The 26,331-nt window shown below is 40.6% G+C and overlaps 1 protein-coding gene across 1 annotated transcript in view; it reads right to left on the bottom strand.

Moving 5' to 3' along the window:
• Nucleotides 1-201: 201 nt before the first annotated feature.
• si:dkey-44g17.6 (guanine nucleotide-binding protein G(I)/G(S)/G(O) subunit gamma-12) overlaps nucleotides 202-26,331 on the bottom strand; it is a 48,481-nt gene continuing 22,351 nt past the window's right edge. The window contains exons 3-4 of the mRNA XM_012850218.3: nucleotides 4,157-4,277; nucleotides 202-1,812 (exon numbers count right to left, since the gene is read on the bottom strand). Coding sequence (XP_012705672.2) covers nucleotides 1,687-1,812; nucleotides 4,157-4,249 — 219 coding nt within the window. The 5' untranslated portion in view covers nucleotides 4,250-4,277 and the 3' untranslated portion in view covers nucleotides 202-1,686. The remainder of the gene's footprint in view (nucleotides 1,813-4,156; nucleotides 4,278-26,331) is intronic.

The raw sequence follows: 26,331 nt of genomic DNA, 5'->3' as shown, positions 1-26,331 counted from the left end.
CTTAGTTCAACCTAGAGGAGACATTGTATTCTTCGCCTTTTTTAATGGCGTCAGGTTGCTTTGCCCCCAATAACTGAAACCATAAAAACAAATTTCTGTATTAAGTGACATTATGCTTGTCTGATGTTAAAAGTTAAAAGTTGTTTGATGACATGAATAATCTTAGCATGACAGAAAAAGAAGAAATCAGAAAGGGGCAAATACTACTTCCCAGCACAGTTTATTAATGACAAAAAAGCAATATGTAAATCTATTTCACAGCCAACACACACCCCGAGCTCACTTTAATTCATTGTACACAGCATTACCCAAAAAGCACTTGCGTGAGAGTTAAAGCTGTCTGGTTTCAGGATTAAGACTCAGGCAGACAAAACTGTAACAGCAGATCTTGAGTACAAGCAAAGTTTCAGCCACATTATTACAGACATTATATGGAAGCTAAGAGCAGAGTATAACAGTATAATAGTCATCTGCAATCTAGCTTTCACAGTGCTTCAATGGTCCAGTAGCCTTTCAGTGAGGGGATCATAAAGAGATGTTTTCAGTGTATAAGAAGAGTCAAGATTATGCCAAGAATACACCCAGCAAAAGAACAGGCTGGTGGAAACACGTATCAGACCCAGCAGTTTTTGTAAGCCAATCTCAGACGACACTGTTACTACCAGAGCAACGGCAGCAGTTGGTTTCATTTAAACTACACTGCTCACATAGAGATTCAACGAGAACACCGAATTGGAATCGGTCGATTTTCAGTTCAACTGGTCCTAGCTGGTGACCAGCCGGCCAGAAACTCGGCTTCTTTCAGATCACCACGCTGAGCAGGACCATGTCGCGCCGAAAATACCAATCTTCAGAGAGGGTGCCGTCACACTGATTTCAAGTTAGATATTTCCAGCATCAGGGAGGCTTTTGAAATAAAGTCAGAGAAAATCTGACTGTATTTTCAGCAGATAACAGGAAGGCAGAGTGTATTACAGCAAACTGCTGTAATACATTCAACCTCTGTTAGTCATGGATCATGTTGAATTGGTGAAACGTTGGCAGCTTTTTAGACATCTACACTCTAAGGAAAGGATATATATATATATCTAGATTTATATATATATATCTATTTTCTGTAAAGAACACATAGGAACTTGTCTGTAACGTCTTTAAATGAACAACAATGTAGTGGTCCTGTCCTCATCATTATTACTTGTGATTGTTAATCCATGGCTGCCTAAGGCATAAGGTGAACGTCACTGGCAACAGAGCTCCACTCTTCACTGTTTTTCATTTTGTAATGGGCAGCAGTCTGTTAATCCACTCACAGGATGTCGTTATCTTGAGCGATCCTCATCAGCAGAGCACAAACTCACTCTTTCCTCAAGCAAGCACGATGAAAGTAAAAGGTAAAGACGTCACTATCTGATTGGCCCACTGAGTAAGAGGTGTTGTTTTGGCATCAAATGACAATTAATCATTACGAGTTGTGCCAATCAGAAACGTGAAGTCACACCTGGGCCCGTCTCGTTCAAACAATGTCTAGACCCGAAACTTTGACGAAAGCCCTCAACTTCTGGACTTCTTTGGTCTTAATTTCATTTAGGAAGTATAGGTGAAAAAAACGTAACCACCACAGAAGCCTTTAGGCAAGATGAGTTCAACTATCAGCTGTGTTACATTAGAGGTTTAAACGACATTCAGCTACAACACAGTGCAAGGCTTCTTGTCTTTGAAGGGGTTCTCTGAGGTTGGGATGCCCATTAGCAGAGGGTCATTCTTGGCATGCTCTCCACAGTAGCGCATCAGGTCTGATGAAGCCTTAGACACCTGCAAAAACACACAAATCAATCCACATGCAGTTTTGACAGTGCCTTAAGAAACATCCATACCCACTCAACTGTTTTTCCATTTTGTCACATTCCAACAGGAAATTGGGAAAATGTGTTTTTGGGACTTTATTTGATGGACCAATACAAAGTAGTGCCTAATTAGGAAATGGAAGGAGAAAAACACATGTTGCTCAAATCTCAAAAGTGTGTAAAATTGTATTCCGCCCCCTTCACATCAATACCCCTAAAAAGACCACTGCAGCCAGATGTGTTTAGAAGTCACAGCCCATCTGTTTAATTTAATAGTAGTATGAATCCAGATGCTGTGTGAAGACCTCAGAGGTGTCTTGTAGCACATTATTGAACAACCAACGTGGAACACAGAAAATATGTCAGGGAGAGTGCTGTTGAGAAGTTTAAAGCAAAATGATATCTGTAACATGTGGAAGGTTGTTCTCTGCTCAAATGAGACGGAAATTCAACTTTCTGTCCTGCAGGCAAAGCAATGAACACCACCCAAAAGGTGACACATGGTAGTGGGTGCATTGGAGCTGCACAATATTAGTAAAAGGTGCGATATGCAGTAATATTGGTGAATGTTGCAATAATAATGTCATTCTATGAATAAATGATTAGTGTTTATATCTTTTTACTTTGGGTTTGCTGCAAACAGAGACTGCCGACTAGTCTTGTGTGTGTGTGTGTGTGTGTGTGTGTGTGTGTGTGTGTGTGTGTATGCATATATGTATATATATATATATATATATATATATAGTATATATTATATATATATATATATATATATATATATATATATATATATAAAATTTCTTTTATCATTCATCAGTTAAGCCCAGCTGACTAGTCCATTAATGGCTGTCACTTATAACTCACTCATCAAGCATTCCAGTTCTCATTCCCCATTATTTAAGCACTTTGTCATTCCTCACTGGATTACCTGCTGTACGTTCATTGTAGCCGGTTCTTTAAAGGTATATAGCCACATTATATGCTTAAAAAATACCAAAAAACGTTTGATCATGATAAAATAAGGTTATATGCACCAAGCCTCCACCTTGATGTCTTGATACAAACAGACGTGGCCCCATCTAGCGGCAGTATCGCAGAACTATCATAATCTTTGCCTAATTAATAAATCAAAATTAAATCAGGTCGGACTGAGCCTGACCATCTGAAATGCCTGGCAGTAAAGCAGCAGCTCGCCGTCATCAAAGACCAAACGTTAATAATTAAATAAACCAATCTACAGCAACTTTAAGATCCTGATATCAGAACATTTTACTCACATCAATCAACTAGCCATGTTATTTGACTCACATCAAGAGTCAAATAACATGGCTATGCACCTTTTAAGCCTGGTTTATGCTCGACGCAACTGTGAGGTCCGCACGGCCATATTTCCTAATTTTTGCTACCACGTCTCTCAGCGCAGCCAGATGTTTCCGCTCTGCACATCTAGGAAAAACTACACGGACAGTCTCGTGCAGAAAAACATGGCGGACAAGCAAGCGCTCCTTCTGGTGGAGGTTTATAAATATAGAAATCTTTATTATGCAGATCACCATGATCAACAAAATGTTAACAATTCCAGGTTTAGTGCCACTGAAGGCCACTGGCAACACTACACTGTCGCAATATTAAACCGTCTTTCTCCATGTTTTGGTTTCTGACAGCAGAGCACTTTGGACCAGCAGATTGAGAAGTCTCATGGAGTTTCTTGTACAGACAAAACCACATTCAGCCCCCTAGATTAAATCAGAGAACCAAGAATATGTCTGATCAGGTCATCGCTGTACCTGTTTTGTTTTGTTGTTATGGCACCTAAAGTGACCTGTGGTCATGTGACCCATTCAGTGATGAGAAGTGCAGCCCACACGGAGCAAAGAACCAATTAACTCTAACCCTAACCTGAAAAATCATTTAATATATATTAGATCAAGCTAATACTTGAGTTAAAACCTACATGGTGCTACTTTAAGTTTTTGTTTTTAATCATTATTCAGCTTTTTACTTCTTTTTTGCCTGCCTGCACTTGGGTCCTCCTAAACACAACAGGGAGGGAATACAAATGCATGCCAAACGTTTCAGATTGTTACGTAAAAAAACCCCCGACATAAAACTGTTTAATTTTGTATTCAGTTCAGAATTATTCTCTGCTTTGTGTTGGTCCCCTAGCATTCCAATAAAGGACATTTGATTTGTTGTGAAATGTGACAAAACGTGAAAAGGTTAATGGGGTGACTGATGATTTCAGTGCATGCGTGCATCCCAGCCAGGTGGACAAAGCAGATATGTGTGAATAATTCCCAACGTAGACACACTTTGATCCTCTCGATGCGAGCTTCTCTCTTCAGCTGCTGCACCGTCCGCCTGGCCTGAGCGATGCTGCTGGAGCTCGGCGTTTTCGACGACATCTCTCCTTTCAGACGACTGTGCCTGATTCTGTGGAAGAAAGCGATAGGCTTGTTAACTCGGGTTTAATTAGACAAAGCATACAGATTATATTTACACAAGGTAAACCAGCGAGGCCACAGTGGAGTAAGGCTGTTTAAAAATTGACTGGCAACATGATGTTCTCGTGGGATTAAAGAAGCAACAAATCAGGTCAAGCTGCTGCTAAAATGCAGTTGTGGTTCCAGCTGCTTTATTAGAGCGTCAATAAAAGCAGCAACTAGGCCAGTAAAATAAGATTTGATATTATTATCAATGTTATCTACTAACAAACAAGCTGATTTTGAAAACCAAGGTCTTCTTCTTTGTGTTGCTTGAGAGCTGTATGCATTTCCTCCCATGTGCAGGGTATCTGCTAGGCTAAGGTTAGTGCGTATACAGCTGCAATATCATTCATTTTATCTTTGAGAAAACCAGAGCAGCTCGCAAGAAACAACAGCAAACAGAGTGCTAAAAGCAGAGGGTTGGCTTGGTGAATTATAGTGAATATTGATGATGACATATGTCTACACAGTATTTTGCATCAAAAACAATTTCAATGAAATGTAAAACTTGAGGTGCAAAAAGAGAAGCAGATTGACGCGTTCTGACGCTTTCTCTGCACTTCTTTTTGCCTCTCTGTGTATCAACAGCTTAGGGCTAACACAGAAGTGAGAGCGTTGTGCAACTCAAATAACCAGCTCACTGGAAAACAATATGCTAAACAGTTATACAGAATTTGACAAAGCCTCCAGGGAAGTAACTCGAGGAATTTGAGTAATAATCTTTGGACCAATAGAGGAGAGATCAGAAGTTAGCACACAGCTTCAGCTGTTCAGCTAGAAACCGCTGATCAGGCCCGGAATCTGGGAGTAGTGATGGACTCAGACCTGAACCTCCAAAAGCATCTAAAGACAATTACAAGGTCAGCTTTCTATCACCTGAGGAACATTTCCAGGATTAAAGGACTGATGTCTCAGAAGGATCTGGAAAAACTAATCCATGCGTTTATTTTTAGTAGAATTGATTACTGCAACGGTGTTTTCACAGGTCTGCCTAAAAAGTGGATCAGACAGCTGCAGCTGATCCAGAACACTGCTGCCCGCGTCCTCACTAAGACTAAGAAAGTAGACCCCAGTTCTAAAGTCCTTACACTGGCTCCCTGTATCTCAGAGAATAGACTTTAAAATACTTCTGTTAGTCTATAAATCCCTGAATGTCTTAGCACCTAAATACATCACAGACTTGTTATCAGTGTATCAACCCTCCAGACCACTAAGGTCTTCTAGCTCCAGCCTACTCTGCATACCTAGAACCAGAACTAAACACAGAGAAGCAGCATTTAGTTCCTATGCTCCACTTATCTGGAACAAACTTCCAGAAAACTGTAAAAATGCGGAAAGCCTGAGTTCCTTTAAATCAAGATTAAAAACACATTTGTTTAGGATTGCCTTTGACTGCTCTAGTTAAACAGTTCTCAACTGTTTTAGTCTAACTGTTTTTATATAAATTTATTGCAACTTGCTTTTATTCTGTTTTATTTTCCTATATTTTAATCGTGTAAAGCACTTTGCATTGTCTCTGTACTGAAATGTGCTATATAAATAAATTTCCCTTGCCTTGCCTTGAATCATTCGAGAAATCAATTTAGCTCTTGTAGTGATGCATGACTGTCCTTGATGCAGTGAAAGATCAGAGTTGCACCCTTGTGCACTGAAATTATTCAAATAAATCAAATAGGGGCAGAACTAATGCTAATATCTCCCAATCTTTTTTTTTAAATATTCAATTATTTTATGGTAAATTAGTTTACAAAATCCCTTTGTGGAAAGTGTTTCACACCAAACCACTAAATATAGTCACCAGTTGTTTTGTTTAAAGTCTCTCTGTCAGACAAATGCATGAATGGATTCATACAAAATGAATGAAAAAAAGATGAAATACGTTGGGTTCAAACTTCTGCAATAAAATAACTGTTTCAGGACGGGAGAAACAGACAAATAACAGAAATGGTGTTGCGCACATATTGAAGCAGAATTTTTTTTTTATCTCAATGGGTGTGTAACTTTTGAGAAATGACTGCTGACTTAATGTGCGTAAAAGCTCTGACCTAACTCAACAAACTCCCGTTTCACAATTCCCACTTCCAGGATGTAATGGTTTGTCTTTACCGGCTCATTACGTCACTCCCTGTACTGCTTGCAGGAGAGGCTGCAAAGCTGCTATTTTCAACATTTCATTCCGGCTAATGGCTGTGCAGAAGCGGAAAACAGACCTTGAGCAAAGGCTAGTGTCTCCTGTCTGGAGCCCCTCACCAAGTTCAAGACAAAGGAACCACTTCCTTCATTGAGTAAGGCTAATGCAAAATTATTTTGTTTGCATTAGCCTCTAAAGGAACAACTTTGAAGACTAATGCAAGAGCAAGAGAACAAAGTGTCTTATATTGTTACACTGGGACATGGTTAAGCAACAACCTAAATCCCCACTCTGGCCCCAGCATGGCTCAGTTCTGCTCAGATCAAGCTGTTGCTCCTGGTCCAAATGAAGAAAGCTGGGCGACGTGGTGTGGTGGCATGCGGTGCACTCAGTGTTTGCTCTGTGCTCTGGTGCCGGATATTATGGAGGAGGGGGACCAGTTGAAATGTGAGTGAGATGAAACATTGGCAACTGCCGGCCCAACTACAGAGAGCAGATGAGACCACGCTTCCCTCTAATCCCCACTCCTTTACCCCCACCCACTGCACTTCCGTTTCCTCCACAGGAAACTGGATCGCCAGTTACTCTCCAAAGCATAAATGATTAAATGTGGGGTGGAGGCTTTAAAAATAGATCCTTCACACTGAAGAGTTCCCAAGGAAACAGAGAAATGAGTTCTGCTGCAGCTAAAAATAGAGGGTGGGAGTTTTAAGGCGCTTCTTTAGATCGAGCCTTTCAGCAGATTCAAAAACGCATCGCCTTTTAAAATCACAAGCGTCTTGCTCAGAGTGCACACATACTCAATGTGCTGTTGTAAGTTTTGCTTTCTTGACCTTTGGACTCATTGTTCCGTGTCGTGCCTCTCGTGTTAACACAGCTGTAGTGTTTAAACACACAACGGCAGCAGCTAGGCGTGAGTGCCGGCAATAGGGAGAGCTGCGTCAGAGCAGGGCCATGCGCCGACACTGTGACGCTGGCTGCTAACACAGACCCCAGAAAGTTCCACTGCTACCTCCAGCACAGTTGGCTCACGACTGATTATGACACACACCCTTTTTTAATAAGATGTTGTTCGCAAACATTTAGTGCATCTAAAAGTCCTCCATGAACTGATAACATAACCTGTGCACCTCTGCCCTCTATGTTTAGTAGGGAGTATAGCAAGGGACATTGACGCATACAGCAATGGGAACGCCATTCTGCCTCATTTACACTTCTCCCTACCCCAGCAGACCCCATTCAAAGGAACAGATTAGCAACATCTTGTCAAAGTTTGGCAGAAAATGTTTAATCCGGTATCCATTTAAATCTGGTAAATTGAAGCAGGAAAGCTGATTTAATATGCAGAGTGTTGTGCATTTAATATGCCTTTTTATCTATCAACAATTGCACAGGACCTTTTCCCTTCTGGTAGGTCTTTCTCAATCTGCTGTAATGCCAAACTATAAATGTAGCTTTTTTTCTTTTCATAGTGTGTTTATGCATTTTTGAGTATCTTCTCTATGAATGCTCATTCTTCGTTTTTTCATGGATGTCTTTGATTTGTCTTTCAATCCTGAGCCAGTATCTCACCAAAATGTCATTATAGTTACATGATAACAATAAAGACTCTTGATTCTTGAACATTGTTACTGCGTAAAAAGATCAGATGAATACCAATGCTTAACAAAAAGTGGCCTATTTCCAGTGGTCATTGAGCAAGAGGCTGGGTACACCCTGGACGGTTCACCAGTTCATCACAGAGCAACACTGAGACACACAATGAATACCCAGTGGCGGTTCTAGACCAAATTTACCAGGGGGCAAGGTGGTTCCACTGTTTCTTCATAGGGGCACATAACAAAAGAATGAAACAATAGAACAGGGCAATATTTAATCTTTTAATAACATTAGGTGAGCCACTTGTGGCTCTGGAACTGCAGGTTTCAGACTCCTGATCTAGCAGATTAAAACTGTGATCACATCTCAATACGGCTGAAGCTAAACGTGAAACCAGAGAGAACCCACACATGCACAGGGTAAACATGCAAACTCCATGCAGAATGACCCAAGGCCAGGGTTCAAACCAAGCATCTTCTTGCTACAAGGCCACAGCACTACCACTGTGCCACTCTGCAGCCGACCTGCATATTCAATAATAATAATTTGCAAATTATGACCTTGTGATATAAAGAACAGTAAAGAAGCTTCTTCACTGTCCTGATGTGCCTTGCAAATGTATTCCCAGCCCTTGAACTGTTTACTGTTGCAATCACAAACCACTATGTATTCCGGATTGACTTTTGGTGATGGATCAATATAAAAAATGGTGCATGATTGTGAAGTCAAAGGAAAATGAGACATGTTTTTTAAAAACGTTTGGCTGCTAAAAATGTAAAAAGTCCGGCATCCATTTGTATTGTTATATTGTTACTTTGATGTCCCTAAATAAAACACTGGGTGCCTATTTAGTCAAACTGTGTTTTAACTTTTTTTTCAGCAGGGACAGGGAAGCTGGTCATAGCTGGGACATGATGTATTATGCATGAGAGTTTATCTTCCCTAATTTTAAGACCTGATAATGATCTCAGAAGGTTTTCTTTTGTTATTACAAACTGCTACATCCATCCATCCATTTTCCAAACCGCTTCTCCCTCATGGGGTCGCGGGGGGTGCTGGATCCTATCTCCAGCGTTCACTGGGCGAGAGGCGGGGTACACCCTGGACAGGTCGCCAGTCTGTCGCAGGGCAACACAGAGAGACAAACAGGACAAACAACCATTCACACACACACCTAAGGACAATTTGGAGAAGCCAATTAACCTAACAGTCATGTTTTTGGTCTGTGGGAGGAAGCCGGAGTACCCGGAGAGAACCCACGCATGCACAGGGAGAACATGCAAACTCCATGCAGAAAGACCCAGGGGTGTACTCGAACCTTCTTGCTGCAAGGCAACAGCGCTACCCACTGCGCCACTGTGCAGCTGCTACAAACTGCTACAATCCATAGCAATCAACAATATTTTGTTATTATTTGATACAATTGCAGTATAGAAGGTCAAAAACCGTCACACTAGCTTCTGATCTACCCAAAAGTTGATAGAAAATACTATTGTGAGTATATAAAGCTTTAAAATCTTTTGGGACAAAAGGTACTTTTCAGGTACTTTTATACCTTTGAGACACTTGGAGCAGGTTTGCCTTTTGTCCTGTAAAATGATAGGAAGGAGAGAAAACTTTCAGCTTTTGCTCACAAATGCTTTTTCCTGCTTATATCAAGTTCTTTCCTTTAACGACTGTTATGTTTAATAAACTGCATAACCTTACTGCTGAACTGACCTGTGCTATATGGATAATTATGAAGCAGATAGAGCTGACTACAGTGCAGGAATCACTGCGCCTGCCTCTATAAAAACACATACAACTGATTTTTTTCTACTCATAGTCTTAGCAACCTACTTTCTCTGAATGTTTGGAACAGCACATCAACATCAACAAGCAAAGCACCATAGTTAGCAAAAGGATTTTGTAACATATCTATATATATGTGACAAAATCATCGATATATCTATCGGGATATTATGTGATACACCAATACTGCATTCTTCTCGTAATATATATATATATACTGCTCAAAAAAATAAAGGGAATGCTCAAACAACGTAATGTACCTCCACGGCCCTCCGTGTGCTCGCCAGAGGTAGTTTGACTGCCATTAGGTACAGAGATGAGATCTTCAGACTTATTGTGAGACCATATGCTAGTGTGGTTGGCCCTGGGTTCCTCCTAATGCAAGACAATGCTAGACCTTGTGTTTGGAGTGTGTTAGCAGCTCCTGGAAGACAAAGGCATTGATGCTATGGACCGGCCCACCCGTTCCCCAGACCTGAATCCAACTGAGCACATCTGAGACATCATGTCTTGCTCCACCACAGACGCCACGTTGCAACCACAGACTGTCCAGGAGTCGGTGGATGTGTTTAGTCCAGGTCTGGGAAGAGGTCCCTCAGGAGACCATCTGCCACCTCATCAGGAACATGCCCAGGCGTTGTAGGGAGGTCATACAGGCACATGGAGGCCACACACGCTACTGAGCCTAATTTTGACTTATTTAAGGACATTACATCAAAGTTGGATCCACCTGTAGTGTTTTTCCACTTTAGTTTTGAGGGTTGCACCCAATCCAGACCTCCATGGGTTAATACATTTGATTTCCATTGATAATCTTTGTGACTTTGTTGTCTGCACATCCAGCTATGTAAAAAACAAAGTATTTAATAAGAATATTTCATTCATTCAGATCTAGGATGTGTTATTATAGTGTTGCCTTTATCTCTTTGAGCAGTGTCTATATATAAGCTTGTTCTAAACCCTCCAATTGTACCTCTAACTCTATGTTTAGGGTTGTTATTCTGATGGAAGGTGAACCACCTTGAATCTCTGGGTCACTTCTCTCATTAATGCTTGTTTGCCAAGTTCAGGTGTATGCATATTTGCACCAGACATGAGGTGCGCGAAGATCACAAACATACCGGTAAAATTGAATAATGTTGAAAAAGATTACGATACCGGTTTTATTTTTTAGTAATCTCTTCCTCTAAGTTTAAAATATTAACATCTATGGAACAATAGAGTTTGGTGTAATTATATAAAAAGACACCAGCTCATTGATCATTTCCTTCTCCTAGTTATGACCCAGAGCAAAGATCCGCAAGGTACTAACTGTTCTTTTCTGCTCTGCAGCAGCAGGAAGGGGCCTTTGAAGGCTAATTACTTTGACAGTGAACACTCCTCCCCTCGGGCCAGATGTGCCTCATGTGGCATATTGTCTATACTTAGTGGAGAGGTGAACAGTTCCAGCAGGAGTGGTGAATCACACGTAGCTAACTGAGTACAGCCTGGTCTGGTGAGGCCCCTCTCGCCCCAGGCTCCATAGTAGTCAGTTTTACACAAACCCTGCACGTTTGACAAATAGTTATAGACAGACGACATTTTGAGCCATTGAATTATTTCACTTTCGTCTTGACTGAAAAGTGGTCCCATGCAGGATGCACAATATGTATTTTATCTTTGAGAAATAAAGAAAAGGCCTCCAACTATTCGGCAAAAAATAGGTGACGTTGGAAACCAAAAAGAACAGAGGGTCCTAGCTTTATGAAGCCTCAGCTTAGTCTGGCTGGACATTGTGTCTTTATGCCGCTGCCAGGGGTGTCCTACCTGCACGTCCACTTACAATGTTATCTCTGACAGCCCCGCACATATTTTAGTATTGCTTTTCAAAGAGGCTTTTGATAGAAAAGGGAACATATGCAGCACTTAAGATTTATGGACCTGCAACATTTTGAAAGACAAGTCTAAACCCTAATGTCTCCAAAATACATCTAGATGAATGATATAGAAGTGTTAGTCATAGGTTTGTAGAGCCTTGTAAAAGTATTTGCACCCATGTCTTCCATTTTTGCATATCGAAAACATTTTCCTGTACTGCTTTCTTTGTGAAACAGCTCAGACCTTAAATTTCCCACACAATTCTGAATTGGTTTACGGTCTGGACTTTGACTAGGCCATTCTCATATACGATCTAAAATATTCCATTGTAGCTCCAGTTGTATTTGTGGGGTTGCCAATTTGAACGGTGCACTTTGTGGAGGACCACATTCTCAAGTCATTTGCATCCTTTGAAAGGCCAACCAGATTTTTGATGAACACAATCAGCTTTAGTTTAGCCTCTTGACTGCTTCTGTGATAAATTGTACTTTACCTTGGAATTAGAGCTTAGGTGGATGGCCATGTCCTGGTTTTCTTCTATTCTCAGTGATTGCTTGAAAAATGCTCATGGCGAGACATCTATCAATCATTCTGAACCAAGAAAGACATTACATGAGTGGGGCTGTGAAAAAATTGCCCTATGGAAAGAACTTGGGATTTTCCAAAGGCATTGATTTTGTTGTAAATTTGACAAAATGTGATAGCCTATATTTTTAATTTGTGTTTATTAGGTATTCATTTTTTCTTGTAAACACCAGGGAGGGCTTGGCCCTACTAGCCCACTTATATATATACTTATATATATTATTAACCAGCCGTCCCTGGTGCTACTTTAATGTCACAGTGCATTTTTTTACATTGTCATGTGAACTTGTTTAATTCTGCAATACTTGTCTTAAAACCATCTTAGTGCTGTATTTTAAGGGTGGAACGGTGGTTATTGCAGTTGAATTTTCCTATTGGTTTCAACAGTACATGCTTTCATCATCATAGCCCCATGCACGGATACAAAAGCATCTTAGTTAGACACGACCTGTGGTGTGTCAGGAGTTGGAATTTTGCAACATTTCCAGCATTGATCATAGCATTGAAAGAGAATTGTTTTATTTTTCATACCTTTGATCATATTGCTTTACTTTAGATCATTTAAATCTAAATGTAAACGTAAACTTTTTCAGAAAGTTTGTTAGTGCTTTGAACATTAGCACGTGTTAGCTATGATGGTACTAACATCACTTTACCACTCAGAAACTAGACCCATCCTGTCCTCCTCTGCCTCGGCAGCACCAGCTTCTGACCACACCCCCGCTTAACCCCACTGTTCATCCCCACACCATATTACGTCATTTAGGCTACAATGCCCCACTGTGCGGCCAATGGTTTCCGCTCTGCACACCTAGGTAAATTCCTATCTACACGGACAGTTCCTGCAGAAAAACATGGCAGATGAGAAATGCTCCTTCTTCGTAAATACAGACATTTTTATGATTCGGCCCATAAGGGTCACCGTGATCAACAAGTTAACAATTCTAGGGCAGAACTCTTAGAAGAAGAAAGTAAGATGCTTTAAAATTTGGAAACAACTGTGTTTTCTGTAGTGTGGTGGGGTGTAGTGTGCCTGATTTAGGAGCACAACGCTGCCCTCTAGAGTCTAGGAGAATAGGGATGCTTTGGAGCAAAAGCACAACCCGGGTTCACACAGAATACGGTTCAGATACGGCTGCAGCATCGCAAGGACCCCAAATCATTAAAAATCAATGTGTCCACTCCCATCAGTCACATGTGGCTGCAGGTCCGGTTACTGAGGCTGTGCGGCGCAGCAAAGAGGGTAGTTTGACCGGACACCACAGCAGCCCCCAGATCAAGCTCCTGAATTTCACGAGCCAAATAGGAAATGTCTGGCGCTGGACAGGATATGGTTCCGGTGAATTTGAGAATAAAATCACCGCACCAACTTACGCTAACTTGACTAGTGTAAACAAAACATCAACACAGATATCAGAAGAAACAGAGGGGCTTTTGGAGGATGAAACAGGATATTTAAGCGCATGGATAACGAGATTTGCCCTAAAGAAATTAAAACCATAACTGTTTCTTAATAATTTATGAAAAATAGCAACAGAAAAGACCACATGAACTTCTGTTCTCATCAGTGCCATTTTCACAGCTGGAGTCGCAGCTGGCCGCTGTTTCCCTAGGAGTAGTGTGAGTGGGGGTTTGCGGCAAACCGGAACTGGATCGGGAAAACAACCTGCAACGTGGTTAGTGTGAGCCTCAGGTAAATGCTTCAGACTTTCTGTTCGCATGGTGGTATTTAAAAAAAATAATAATAATAATAATTGGGGCAGGGTTATGCTCTTATATCGGGGTGAGTTACACTTTAAATAGAACCAACTTACAAACGAAAGGTGTGTTACAAAGCAAACATTTTAAATCAAAATCCAATTCAGTGTAAGAACCAAGTAGCATCAGATTCTTTGTGCATTTTGCTTTCTGTGCCATATGAGGAAATTTAAAGGAGACTTTTTCAAATTAAAAAAGATCCTCTTTAATTTTTAGGACCTCAAAAACGTAAAAATAAAATAAATAAATACATAAAAATCGGGCATGTTAAAATGATTATTCAACACATCAAAAACAACGGCAAAAGTTTTTATCCCAGCTGGTTGTGTTCTTCATATGCAGACTGAGACTTCAAAATCCTACAAGCCAAAAGAATGTCTGCAATGCCGTCAGCTGTGGTGTTCCTGTCTGCGTCAGTGCTTATGTGTAGTAAATGTAAACATGTGAGACACTCAAAGCATTGATAAAAAAAAAATTGTCTTTGATCAAAGATGTTTCTTTGATGCGGGTTCAAGGCTCTGCACAGGTGGTATCTCCCTGTGCCAGCAGAAAGGTCCTGAAGAGTTTAGGATAGCAACTTTAATCCTATGGTTTGTAACCCAACACAGAGCTAGGTTCTGCTGCCTGAACAAATACTCTTTTAAGTGACTCCACTCTATTAAAATCCTCATCCAGTGAGAGAATACCCTCAGCCTGTGTTGGCCAGTTGGCTTGACAAATTTAGCAAAAGCTATATAGAAGAAAATCCCATATTTGGAGCTTCTGTTGTTGAAACTAGCACTAAGAATATTGCACAGGGCAACAAACATGCTGAGCAACACTGCAAACCACCTACATAACACACGGAGGAGGCGCTGATCTTTGCTGGTCAGCTGCTTCAGCTTCCCTGCTAAAAACACAATAATCTGTTAATGCACCATTCAGCCAGGCCTTTTTTTGGGTTTAATTGTGTACTGAGGTTATTGCTGAATGAGCTGTACAGTTTGAGCTGAAAGTTGTATGAACTGGTTGAAAAGTTCATTGAGAGAGGGATACGGAGTGTCTGCAGAGTGTTTGCACTAATCCACCTAGAGTACAATAGCTGATAGGAAACTGGTGCATGAGCAAATATGTTGTAGCTGGTCCTTGTAGCAGTGGTTTCATTCAGAGGAACAAGTACTATGTGTTTTGTTGGTATTGGTTCTAAGCACAGAGTGTACAGAATATAATTTTGATCTGAACATCTTGTGGATAAATGAAACGGACTTGTAAGTACATTGGATTTCAAAATACTAGCCCAAATAACTGAAGTAAATGTCAAAATCTTATATCTGTGCGACAAACAGATACCGCGCTGCAGCACTAAACTCATGAGACATTGCTCATATCTCAGCACGTCAAGGACACAGAGTTATACAACCCTATAATCAGAAAAACTGGGACAGCATGAAAAAGTTTCTGTTTAAATAGATAATTATTTATATACTTAAATTCATCATTTAGGCCAGAAGTCCAAAGGAGGCTGGGATGATAAAGTATTTTCTAAAGTTAACATTAACTTTCAGAACGCTCAAAAGGCTTTGTGACACTGAGGAAACCAAGCAGGGGTGAAACTTATCTTCTAACCTTCAGGGGTTCCATCTTCATGAACCTAAATTTTTCAAACCTTGACCTCCAAAAGTGTTCTTCATTGTTGACTTTAGCTTCTTTGAGATCCTTCTTTTAATCAGCAATTTACAAGTGCTTTTATTGCCTTGTGATAGTGGATTTCAGTGAATGAAGCAGTATAAATAGGCACAGCCAATGCCTGGATAGATTATACAACAGTATAATCACTGGAAAACAGTCAGCATTAAGGTTTAGAATTTTTTGAGGACAATGCCCATATATGTGAATAAAACCTGTTTAAATCACTTAGGAGTTTTGCTATTTTTTTATAAACTTGTGTCCAAACTGTACCTGAATGCAGCATGAGCAGTTGGTGGGAAAAATCTCCTCTCATCAAAGGAGATTCCTCCAACTGCAGAGTCCAGGCTGATTAAATGCTACAGGTAGCCAGTTGGACATCAGCTTATTTTTCTCCAGTACCAGGGATGTTTCCATTCTACTTGACGCAAAGCTTATGATAGTTGGGAGACCCCTGCTTTGTTTTGGTGTCACTTTTCAGAGTTGGGCTACAGAATATTGCAGTGAGCACATAGTTGTGCACATACTCTGCATGTGTTCATATACAAAACTGTATTTGTTTAGTACATGTGCGTACCAAACCGACAAGGCTGTACCAGATGTTCCCATGGTTTCCGTACCAATGTGTGTACCATTACACCCCTAATGTGCAGTCATTTCTGTGCTATTGATGATTACAATGTGTGAGTGGCTTTCTTGTAAAAAAAACTAATAAAAAACAGATGCATCCATTTGCTGATGTTGGTGCATAAGACAAGTAGGAAGACAAACGATAAAAGGGAGCAGGAAAAAAGTATGAGTGGGTCTGCTGGGTCACTTGTATGTGTGTTCATACATGTCTTGTGGTTGACTGTGTGTGCTAAACTGACTTTTCTTTTTTAAAGGCAATAACAAAACTAGCATTTTATCACTACCTGTTGGAGAAGCAGGAGAAACTGTACATCCATGACATGAATACTGTGCCATGACTTAATTCTGTTGTTTTAACTGCAAAAAACTATGAACCAAGAAAAGTATTTTTCACTTGCCATCATGCTGCTAATTTCCACCATTACCAAGTGTTTTGTGAAAGTACGGAGGTGGTGAGGAGGGTTTAAGTGTACATGCTACTGTTACTCCACTGACTCGTCAAGTGAGGTGGTCGACCTCACTGGGCAACCTGCCCTTGCTGTTTAATGGTAAAACGCGTCAATTAAAGAGGACCTGTGCAACAAGTGTACTGAGGCAGTCCAATTACTGGACTTTGGCCATAAAGGTTTTTTTTCAGTAGTTATGCTTGAAAATATAACCACCTCTAAAAGGTGTCACCCAGCACTGATGTGTTTAGCATTTAGGAGTTTTCTTAGACACACACGCTGAATGTCTTGATGTTCAATTCCATTTTTTTTGCTGAGATTGGATTTTTCTTGTGTTGGCCGTTCATACTACTATTAAATGTGACCGCCATCATACTGCTGTCTGAACGATTCAAAACCGCAAAGCGACCCACAAGCGCAGATAACAGAAGGAGATGTCACACAGCAGTGTGCTGCTTATGGAGTTAATGGTGAAAGTAAATGGTAAATGGTTTGTACTTGTATAGTGCTTTATCAAGTCTGACAACCCCAAAGCGCTTTACATCACTGTCGGTCATTCACCCATTCACGCACACATCCCCACCCTGACGGTGGAGAAGCACCTTGTAGCTACAGCACTCTTGAACAAAATTCAGTGCCAAAAAAAATTTTAACTTAGAAAAATGCAAAAAAATATGGATACTCTTCTTGTTAGCAATGGGAGTTGACAATATTAAGACCACATCATAGCAAGATGAAGTAACATAAGAAGGAAGCAGCACAGCTGTTAACAGGAGCACTAACTGCTACTACTGTGTGTGGATGTGTAGTGAGATCCAAGACAGTGACATGAAAGACAGATGAAATGCGGCATGAACGTTCAGACTGTGGATGCTTTGAAAAATACCCGATGTGTATCCCAACATATGGAAGTGACACAAATTGGAATTTTTTTTTTTTTGGGGGGGGGGGGGGGGGGGTGAAAAGATCAGAATTGGGCTCTTCACACCCCTCTCTGTCCCTCGAGCTCCGGGGGAATCACCTCATCTATTGGTTGTCCCACATGCCATCATTCTGATACGCTCACATAACGCCAGCGTGCGTGCTCGATCCTTGTTAGTTTCCGGTTGCTGGGCATGCACACTTCTAGGGTTTATGTATCCGGTTAGCTTAGCGGTTAGCTTTGTTAGTGTCGACCAGAGTGGATTTGGGAGATTTTTTTTCACGCGATTCCTCAGAGGAGCAGAAGAGCATGAAAGACGTTTTATGCATGTACTGTTATTCAAAAATGGACTTGGGGAAATTCCCAGAAAAATTGCAAACTCTACCTTTAATCTTGCATTGATCAGGCAGAATTTTATTCCATGCCTACTTTGGTTCTATGAAGATAGGTTGATTTTTTAAAACTCACATGCACGTGGGATATTGACGGCTTTATGTGGGATTTATGAATAACCTAAGGAAGCTCAGAGTATGTCTTTTTGTTTTCAGGTTTATAAGAGAATCGTGTTGTGAAAGGCACTATTGAACATTATAACACTGAATAATATTAATTAGATTAATTATAATAAGCTGTAGTTTTATTTTCTTTTTCAGTGGTACTAGGAAAATTTGGATGCACAGTTAGATATTTCAAATCAGACAAAATGAGAAACCAAATATATTTTCGAGGATTTTAAAAAAGTCTTCCTAACTGAACAAAACCTATTATTATATCTAAAACTAGAAAATACAAACACACACCATTCTCTCTTTACTTTATAAAGTTGTAACTCAGAATCTTACAAAGGGAAAATGATCTGTGTATTGCTGCCAAAAGGAAAAAACGGTGCTGCCTAGTTAAAAAAGCAGGCTATAAGACAGAGTTTCTGTGTTATCTATCAGGTCCACAGCTAAACTGCTTGGCAACAACACGGGCTGCACACACAGTCCACTCAGGCACAGGCATCTGTAGCTGCCTCTACAAAGGGCTCTGAGGCTTTGGCACATTTGAGAGGCATGGTGACAATGCAGAAAGGCTATCAGCATTGTGCCACCCTCACAACAGTTATTTGTGCATTGTATAGAACAGAGGCAACTCGAATGGGAGCCCAGAGGTTTTACAAGTTTGACTGCGCCCTCATGAGCCCTAATCTCAACCAGCCTGATGCTATCAGGGAGACAGACTGCCAAGTGAGGCGTGCAGCGGGAAGAGACAGAGGACTCCCAGAGAGAAGCAAACAGTCTATTCTGAGTTGTGCTACGGTGACTAATGCTGCAATATTCTAATCTGTGCAGAAACTTTGTTGATTACGAGCTCTGATCCTGACAGATTTTTAAGGGCATCATGGGTGCTCTTAAACATGCTTTGAAGACCTGAGTGAAGTAAGCCGACATGAAAAGAAACAAAGGTGTCGGCGTTTCAGCTGCAGACTGCAACAAGAAACATATATTCCTAACCACTGAGTCACAAACTGAAACTTTCTCTCTGGGCGCCCTGTAGAGGCATGCAGCATCCTGACTAAAGGTGAGGTCACCTACAGGACAGCAGAGTCTCACTCCTGTTTCTGACATCCTGTCCTGTCCTCCCACCTGGGCCCCATGTGCAGAAAAACTAGTTCCTTTGAGCGTGTGCACTCGGTCACAAGTCTATAGCTTAAAGCTCTGAGTAATGGGCTTTTGAAGAACATCATCTAAGACCATTAACACTCCCTTCAGAAATACATGCTGAATAATGTGCAGGGATTATGGATTTCTTTGAAGTTTCGGCATCTTTTTTTAATCCATTTACTTGGAATTCAATCAAACAAAGCAGTTAGAAAAAAAAAAACAGGTGCTGTTCGATATGTACACATGGTAGACGTGATCATTTTCATATGAAACATACAAGTTCAGTTATAGAAAGTGCTCCAGCCTGGTACTGTATGTCAAACAGATGTATGTGGGTGGAGGCAGTAAAAAATACACCAAGCTCATAGTGGATCTTACAGGGATGTAGAGTTCTTTTTAAAAGAATACCATCTAACTTAAGTGCAACATTGTGCCTAATTTAAGGCATGATTTTAGAAGAAGGAAATAAACGTGGAAAATATATTTCACTGGTCTTGACCAAAGTTACTCTTGCTTGGGCCTGATTTGGTGTTCGGCTGGTTGGAGATTATCGACTCTAATCTATGAATCCACGCTTATTAAGGTGAATGCACCATACCTAGGCACTGACAACACTCTTCAGTGTTGAAGTTCTTACTGACGGAAGAAGTTTCAGCTATCACTTACAAAAGTAAGTGTGGAAGCATAAAAGGCATTTGAACGTTTTAAAAAGTAAACAGTATCTTCTACTGAGGCATGTTGGATGTTCCTTTATGCTACTACTTTAACCAGGGGTCAGAAGTCAGCGAATAACAGGAAGATGAATGTATTGCAGCAAAGTTACGTTAATGTATCATTATGAAGAGTGTAATTCAATTGTGAACTATTCTGGATTAGTAAATGTTGGTTGTCTTTTGTAGATCATAGCAGTAATCGTGCTATTCATGTTAATGATTAGCACAGTTGGATGTTAACAAGGATTTTTGCATTGTTTTGTAATAATAGGGATATTTTGTTAAATAACAGAGCTGCGCAGGGACAACTCCTCTCTTTCATGCAAAAGTGTGACCCCACTCCTGGTCCTAATGCTGATAATTAATAATTATATTGTTTTGTTTTAGAGAAAAGTTGGTTACAGTTATTTTATGGTTAAGCTGGTGTCCTATTTTGCAATGTGTACTGGCATTATGAAAAACAAGTTTTACATAAGGAAATGAAAAGGAGTTTCTGAAACATCAAGTTGTGTAATTTCTTTAATGTATGCCTGGTGCTTTTGATATGTTCCAGGTCTCACTAGTGAATGAATACTGAGATTAATGCCGTGGAATTCCCAGTATTCTACTGCGTCATGACTGGGTACATTACCTTTCTGTGATATCACCATCTTGTCGGATTTTTTTCCGCATTAAACAATCAAATGGCCATCTGGGAAGAACATTTCCATGCTTTTTGAGTGCTCTAAGGTGGTCAAATAACTATTAGCCACGTTAATCAGACAGTAAAATTAACTTCCAGTTTTAACCTTGTAGCCTCCTAAGGTGAGTGAACCATCTGAATAGCATGCATAAGGTATGTAAGGTATTGAACTTTAGAATGTTTGTTTTTATGTTTAATTGTTTTGTTTGAACACAATGAATGAAAGCAAAATAAAAAATAAAAAATATATAAAAATTAATGTGGGGCTATTGTTTGTCATTACCAGTACTTTAATATTTGAGTCCCAGTGGTGTTGATTTTGTTGCAGTGGTGTGAATGTGCAGCATGGAATATGATCGCAGCAGCGCCCATGGATCGTACTTTTTCGAAATGCCTGCAAACCTATGAGAGAAGGGCTTATGCGGTGGTCAAATTGTGCATACTACAGTGGGTGGAAAGGTAAAATGGAAGTATGTTATTGAAAGGAAAGACAAAAACAATGAAAAACATCACCGTAAATCCAATTGTCCTATATTAGGTTTAACAGAAACAATATTGGTGAACATTTCATTGTAGTGAGCTGAGGGAATGCTTCAAATATGAATTATAAATTGTTGCTTTTTTGTATGGGTGGTCACACAAATCATGCATCATTCTCTTGAAAAAGCCAGCTTGCCTGTTTACAAGTCAGCTGATGAAGGGCTGTGACTACTTCATTTGGTGAGTCAGAGAAAGAGTTGGTCTGACTTCAACCCAGATTGTTCAATTCCATTCAATGTTGCATCTGTCTTTTCACAAATGACATGAATATGGCAAAGAGGGCCCTAAAGCTAACTTTGAAGTGTATTGTGAAAGGTGTGTATGGCATATGATCTGTTTTTAGTTGGGCTTTAGTTGAGATACATTAGTACCATAATCTGGAGGATTTAATTTCCAGATTAATGGAGTTTTAATGGCATAGAGAAACAGTTCTGTAACTTTGTATTATTCTTGAGACAAAATGTTGTTCTATTGTACTATAAAATATATCACTGTGAACAACCAATTGGTATGAGCAGGTCAGGGCATTATAGAAAAGTAATGATCAGAATTTGGCACCAAAATGTCATTGGTATACCTGTAGAAGGAGAATTATTTATTCATTGAGTAGAAATGATAAAGATTATAATCAATTTTGGCTATTTTAAAGGCATGTCCATATTTGGTGCAACATCCAAGTCAGCAGAAATTTGCAGGAACAAATTTGGGATAGGCACCTGCAAGTTTTCTTCTGTCTCTTCCCAGACTCTGTTATCTTCACTTAACACTAAATATCCTTGGAATACAATGAACTATCTCAGCTCTGGTTAGAATGGCACACAGGGCTCCATGAAAGAACCCTAAGGGAATGGTTGAGTGTAACAGTTAATGAACCCTTAGTCAGACCTGTTTGCCCGCCAATCTGACGCTTTGCGAGCCGTCCCGCTGGTTTCTCTTCACTTGGCCTTGACGCACACAATTACTTGAAGACAACAGAGCCATACAAAGTGGAGCAGAGCAGAAAATCCGCTTTTACGTCTTGGCGTGACAAGGTAAAGTGAATGGTGCTGCACAGAAGCTTGTGTACATATGTGTGCGTGTGCATATGTGTGCGTGTGTGTGTGTGTGTGTGTGTGTGTGTGGGTGTGTGTGTGTGTGTGTGTGTGTGTGGCCTGGTGTGCAGCAGTGATCATGAACGTTCAGCAGCCAAGACGAGGCATACTACTTCCTGAGTGGGAGACATGAAAGCAGAGATTTTCTTGCACAGTTGCTATCACTACAAAGTTACACCATGCCGTCTCCACCCTAACATGGGAGAAAAAACTCCAACCACAAGAAACACTCCAAGTTGCAGGCTGCAAAATTCCCAGAGGATTGAAAAAAAAAAAAAAGAGCCACTCTCTCCAACAAATGTCTGCTTCCTGGAGCCTGGTGCAGTCCTAGATGTTCACGGGCCTCCCCGACAACTGAGCTTTGTCTAGACAGAAACAAATGCTTTGCTCACTGCATAGGAATTCAGTGAAACCACAGCCCCTCATTTTCACACCACCTTCAGCCTGCTGCCCTCACATGGCACATAAGAACCAAGTCACAGCTCACATTGTCTCAATAATCCAGCATTATACTCCCAAATAACTGTACCGCCCCTGTTATTCAGTAACACAACAGATGACAGCGAGCTTGGTTAAACAGGATGCTTTCTGGACACTATTTTTGGCTTATCTCTTTCAGTTACCAGGGAATAACCTGGAAGTACACTTCCTTAACAGTTCTATTTCTACACATATGATACAGCAAACACACACACATACATACACACATATGTATATATATATATATATATATATATATATATATATATATATATATATATATATATATATATATATATATATATAGTGGCATGCCACTCTTAGTAGCTTAAAAACAACTTAAAAGACTCTATTCTTGTCTTAAATTTCCTATTTTGACTACAAAAAATAATTGTCTTTAAGCTCAAAGACAAGTCAAAAGCGCAATACGCATTGGGTGGGTTGGGGGGGGGGGGGTGCAGTGGGGATCAGTCTTTACTGTCTTCCTGGTAAACCTTTACTCTAGTGTGTTTGAAAAGAGACTTTGACCAGTTGTCAAACCTCTGAGTCAGGAGAAGCAGTGTGTTGGTAGCAAGGTTGCCAAATGCATTTGAATAGTTTTTTGTAATGCTTGTTTATTTCATAAGGTATGTGCCATTTTACGTTGAACGTGAGGCTTTTATTTTGGTAGTATTACGAGTATAGGAAGTAAATCCAGGCTACAGGTGTTTTGTGTATCCAGAAAAGGCCGTGTCCTGTTGTCCTGTATTCTCGGTAAAAACCTCAGCTTGAGCGTGTGCAGGCTGTATTCTGCACCATGAATTCAAGGTCCTGGTCCTGTTTGTGGCATTTGTGGACAAGATCTCAAGGTGTAGTCATTGAGAGGATGGTGCCTGGTTTGGGGACCTCAGGTTATCATTGTTGGTCTTTTGACGATGTGGTCTGTCAGCATGTTTAAGCCATGAAACAAACTCTCTACATACTGTTCTTACCTGTTTTATTCTGTTATATATTTCAGTTGTTCTGCTCGCTGTTACTTGTCTGCCTGCTTTTTGACACATTGTGAGCACTGGAATCTAAAGTCAAATGTTTTGTTTGTGCCCACAAAATTGCAGAATAAAAGTGATTCTGGTTTTAAGCGTGTATTTGAATTGCGTACATCCATGTGTGAAGTAAGTAAGATGAGAGTCAGCTCCTCTACATCCGAGGCCATGGTTCTAAACAGGAAAAAGGTGACTTGCTCCTTCTGGGTCAGTTTCACTGTCGCTCCCAAACTAATGCTGGGTTCACATGGCAGGATAACCCGATTTTTGCCCTGATCTTTCCCTTCCAAAATGCCGTGATTATCAGGTAAATAGGCGCATCATATGCATATTTAAAAAAAGACCAAAACCGGTTTGATCATGATAAAATAAGGTTATATTAGGGTGACCAAACGTCCGTATTTCCCGGAACATGTCCGTATTTCACGTCCTGTCCCGGGCGTCCCGGGTTTTTTTTTTTAAGTGAGGAAATGTCCTGTTTTTTAAATTACCTTCATTGGTACGTCACGCTGCGTGTGACGTAATCCCTGAGCCGCTTCAGTGTGGGCAGCCCTGTTATTAATGAGAAGATAGAGTCCTCCCTCGCGTTTGTCGGCCGCGCTTGTCTCTCCCCCCCCCGCTCGGCCGCGTTTGCCCTACAACCCCCCCCCCCCACCCTCGGCCGTCCGCGTTTGCCTTACAACACCCCCCCCCCCCCCCCCCCCCCCCCCGCTCCGAGGTGTCCTGGTTTTCCCAAATGACAATATGGTCACCCTAGTTATATACACCAAGCGTCCATCGTGATAGTGTATTGAAAAAATAGCACCAGCTGCTGGGGCCTAGCACCGATGCGAGGGGCAGATAAACAGATGTGGCGCCATCTACCAGCAGTAGGGCTGGACGATAATTCAATAACAATATATATCGATCGATAGACGTGTGGCGCAATAGGAAAAAATAGGGTCGATAAAACTTCGATAGACAGTTTTCCTTCCTTCCCTTCAGCCTATCTTATTAATTGATACTACAGTCACTACTTCCTCTCGACCAATCGTAATCGTGGACCCAGGCACGCCGTCACAAAGCGCCGCCATCTCAAACCACAACACAGAGCAAGTGAATATGTTGCTGCAAGGAGCGGCGGAGGAAATTGTCCCAAAATGGGGTTTTACTAGTTCGCCAGTCTGACAGAAATAAACCAGTGATTTGTAAAACTTGCAAGGAACTGGTAAAAACAAAGTCTGGTAACGCAACCAACTTGTTTCATTTTAGCCCCGCACGACTCCGCGTCATCTTCGGAGAAATCTTCTTCCAACACAAAGCAGGTATAGCAGCTAAACGGGGCTCCCTTCTTTGTGATAAAATGGTATTGGTATATTTATTTTGGTCATTTTACTGGTCCCTTTAGTTTATTCTTTGACAGTATTTAATAACATAACTCAGGTCTCTTAAGTTATTTTTCTTTAAAGAAATTCTGTTATGGTTAAAAAAGTTGGTTAAATAAAAATTTAATTGGAATTTTGTGTTTGTGTTCTTTATTAAAATTAAATCATTTTGCAATATCCTAAAATTTCCAGGCAGAGCCGCACATAAAATATGGTATATAAAATATTTTCAATAATTATCGATATCGATCAATATGCATTTTTTTTTACCGATAAACTTTTTTTCTATATCGTCCAGCCCTAACCAGCAGTATCGCAAAACTATCAGAGCAACAGGCCGGGAGACAGAGCACCCAACTCGGCTGCACAAGCGCCGGCTGGTCGGTCCAGTTCTAGAGCTATGAGAGGAGGACAAATCATGAATGATTTAACAGTCCTTTTAATGACTAAACTAAATAGGATTTTTTTTTTAAAGCCACCGACAAATCTCTAAAGAACATTCCTTACTTCATAATTTTTCTGTCTGTGAGAAAAACAACCAGTCCCTGATTGGTTGTCGTGACACAATTTGAAAGACAAGTTCATATCTTTGAACTTCACCGAAAGTCATTGAGTGGTGAATTCTGCGCAGATCGGGCGGACCGCAGCTACCGCACCCCTCATCCCTAGCAGTCCGCACCTCAGATCGTTTTGCCTGTCCTAACCGTGCAATTTGCATAGGAATAATAAGTAAATCCACCCGTCCTGCCGCCGACACCGCGGTTGGTCAGAACGCACCAAGAGTGATCTAGTCTGCTCAGAAGGACGTTGGGGCCGTTCTGACCTCAGATTGGGGATATGAAACATACTTGATTGTCTTGGCTCGATTTCTTGGAGTGTGGTGTCACCCAAGGAAAAAAGAGCATGCAACCCGTTGAATTTGACGTGAGGTAAACCTGAAGAAAAAACTAATTTCTGTATCATAGTGCAGCAAACAATATGTCTAAACTCCTTTAACCAATGGCTTTTCTTTTTATTTTATTTTATTAGTTAAAATTAGTACACAAACTATCGTCATTATTCTTCCTCGTCATCCATGT

The sequence above is a fragment of the Fundulus heteroclitus genome, chromosome 9, assembly GCF_011125445.2.
Source record: "Fundulus heteroclitus isolate FHET01 chromosome 9, MU-UCD_Fhet_4.1, whole genome shotgun sequence".
Classification (NCBI taxonomy): Eukaryota; Metazoa; Chordata; class Actinopteri; order Cyprinodontiformes; family Fundulidae; genus Fundulus; species Fundulus heteroclitus.
This window is presented reverse-complemented; position numbering and strand designations above follow the sequence as displayed.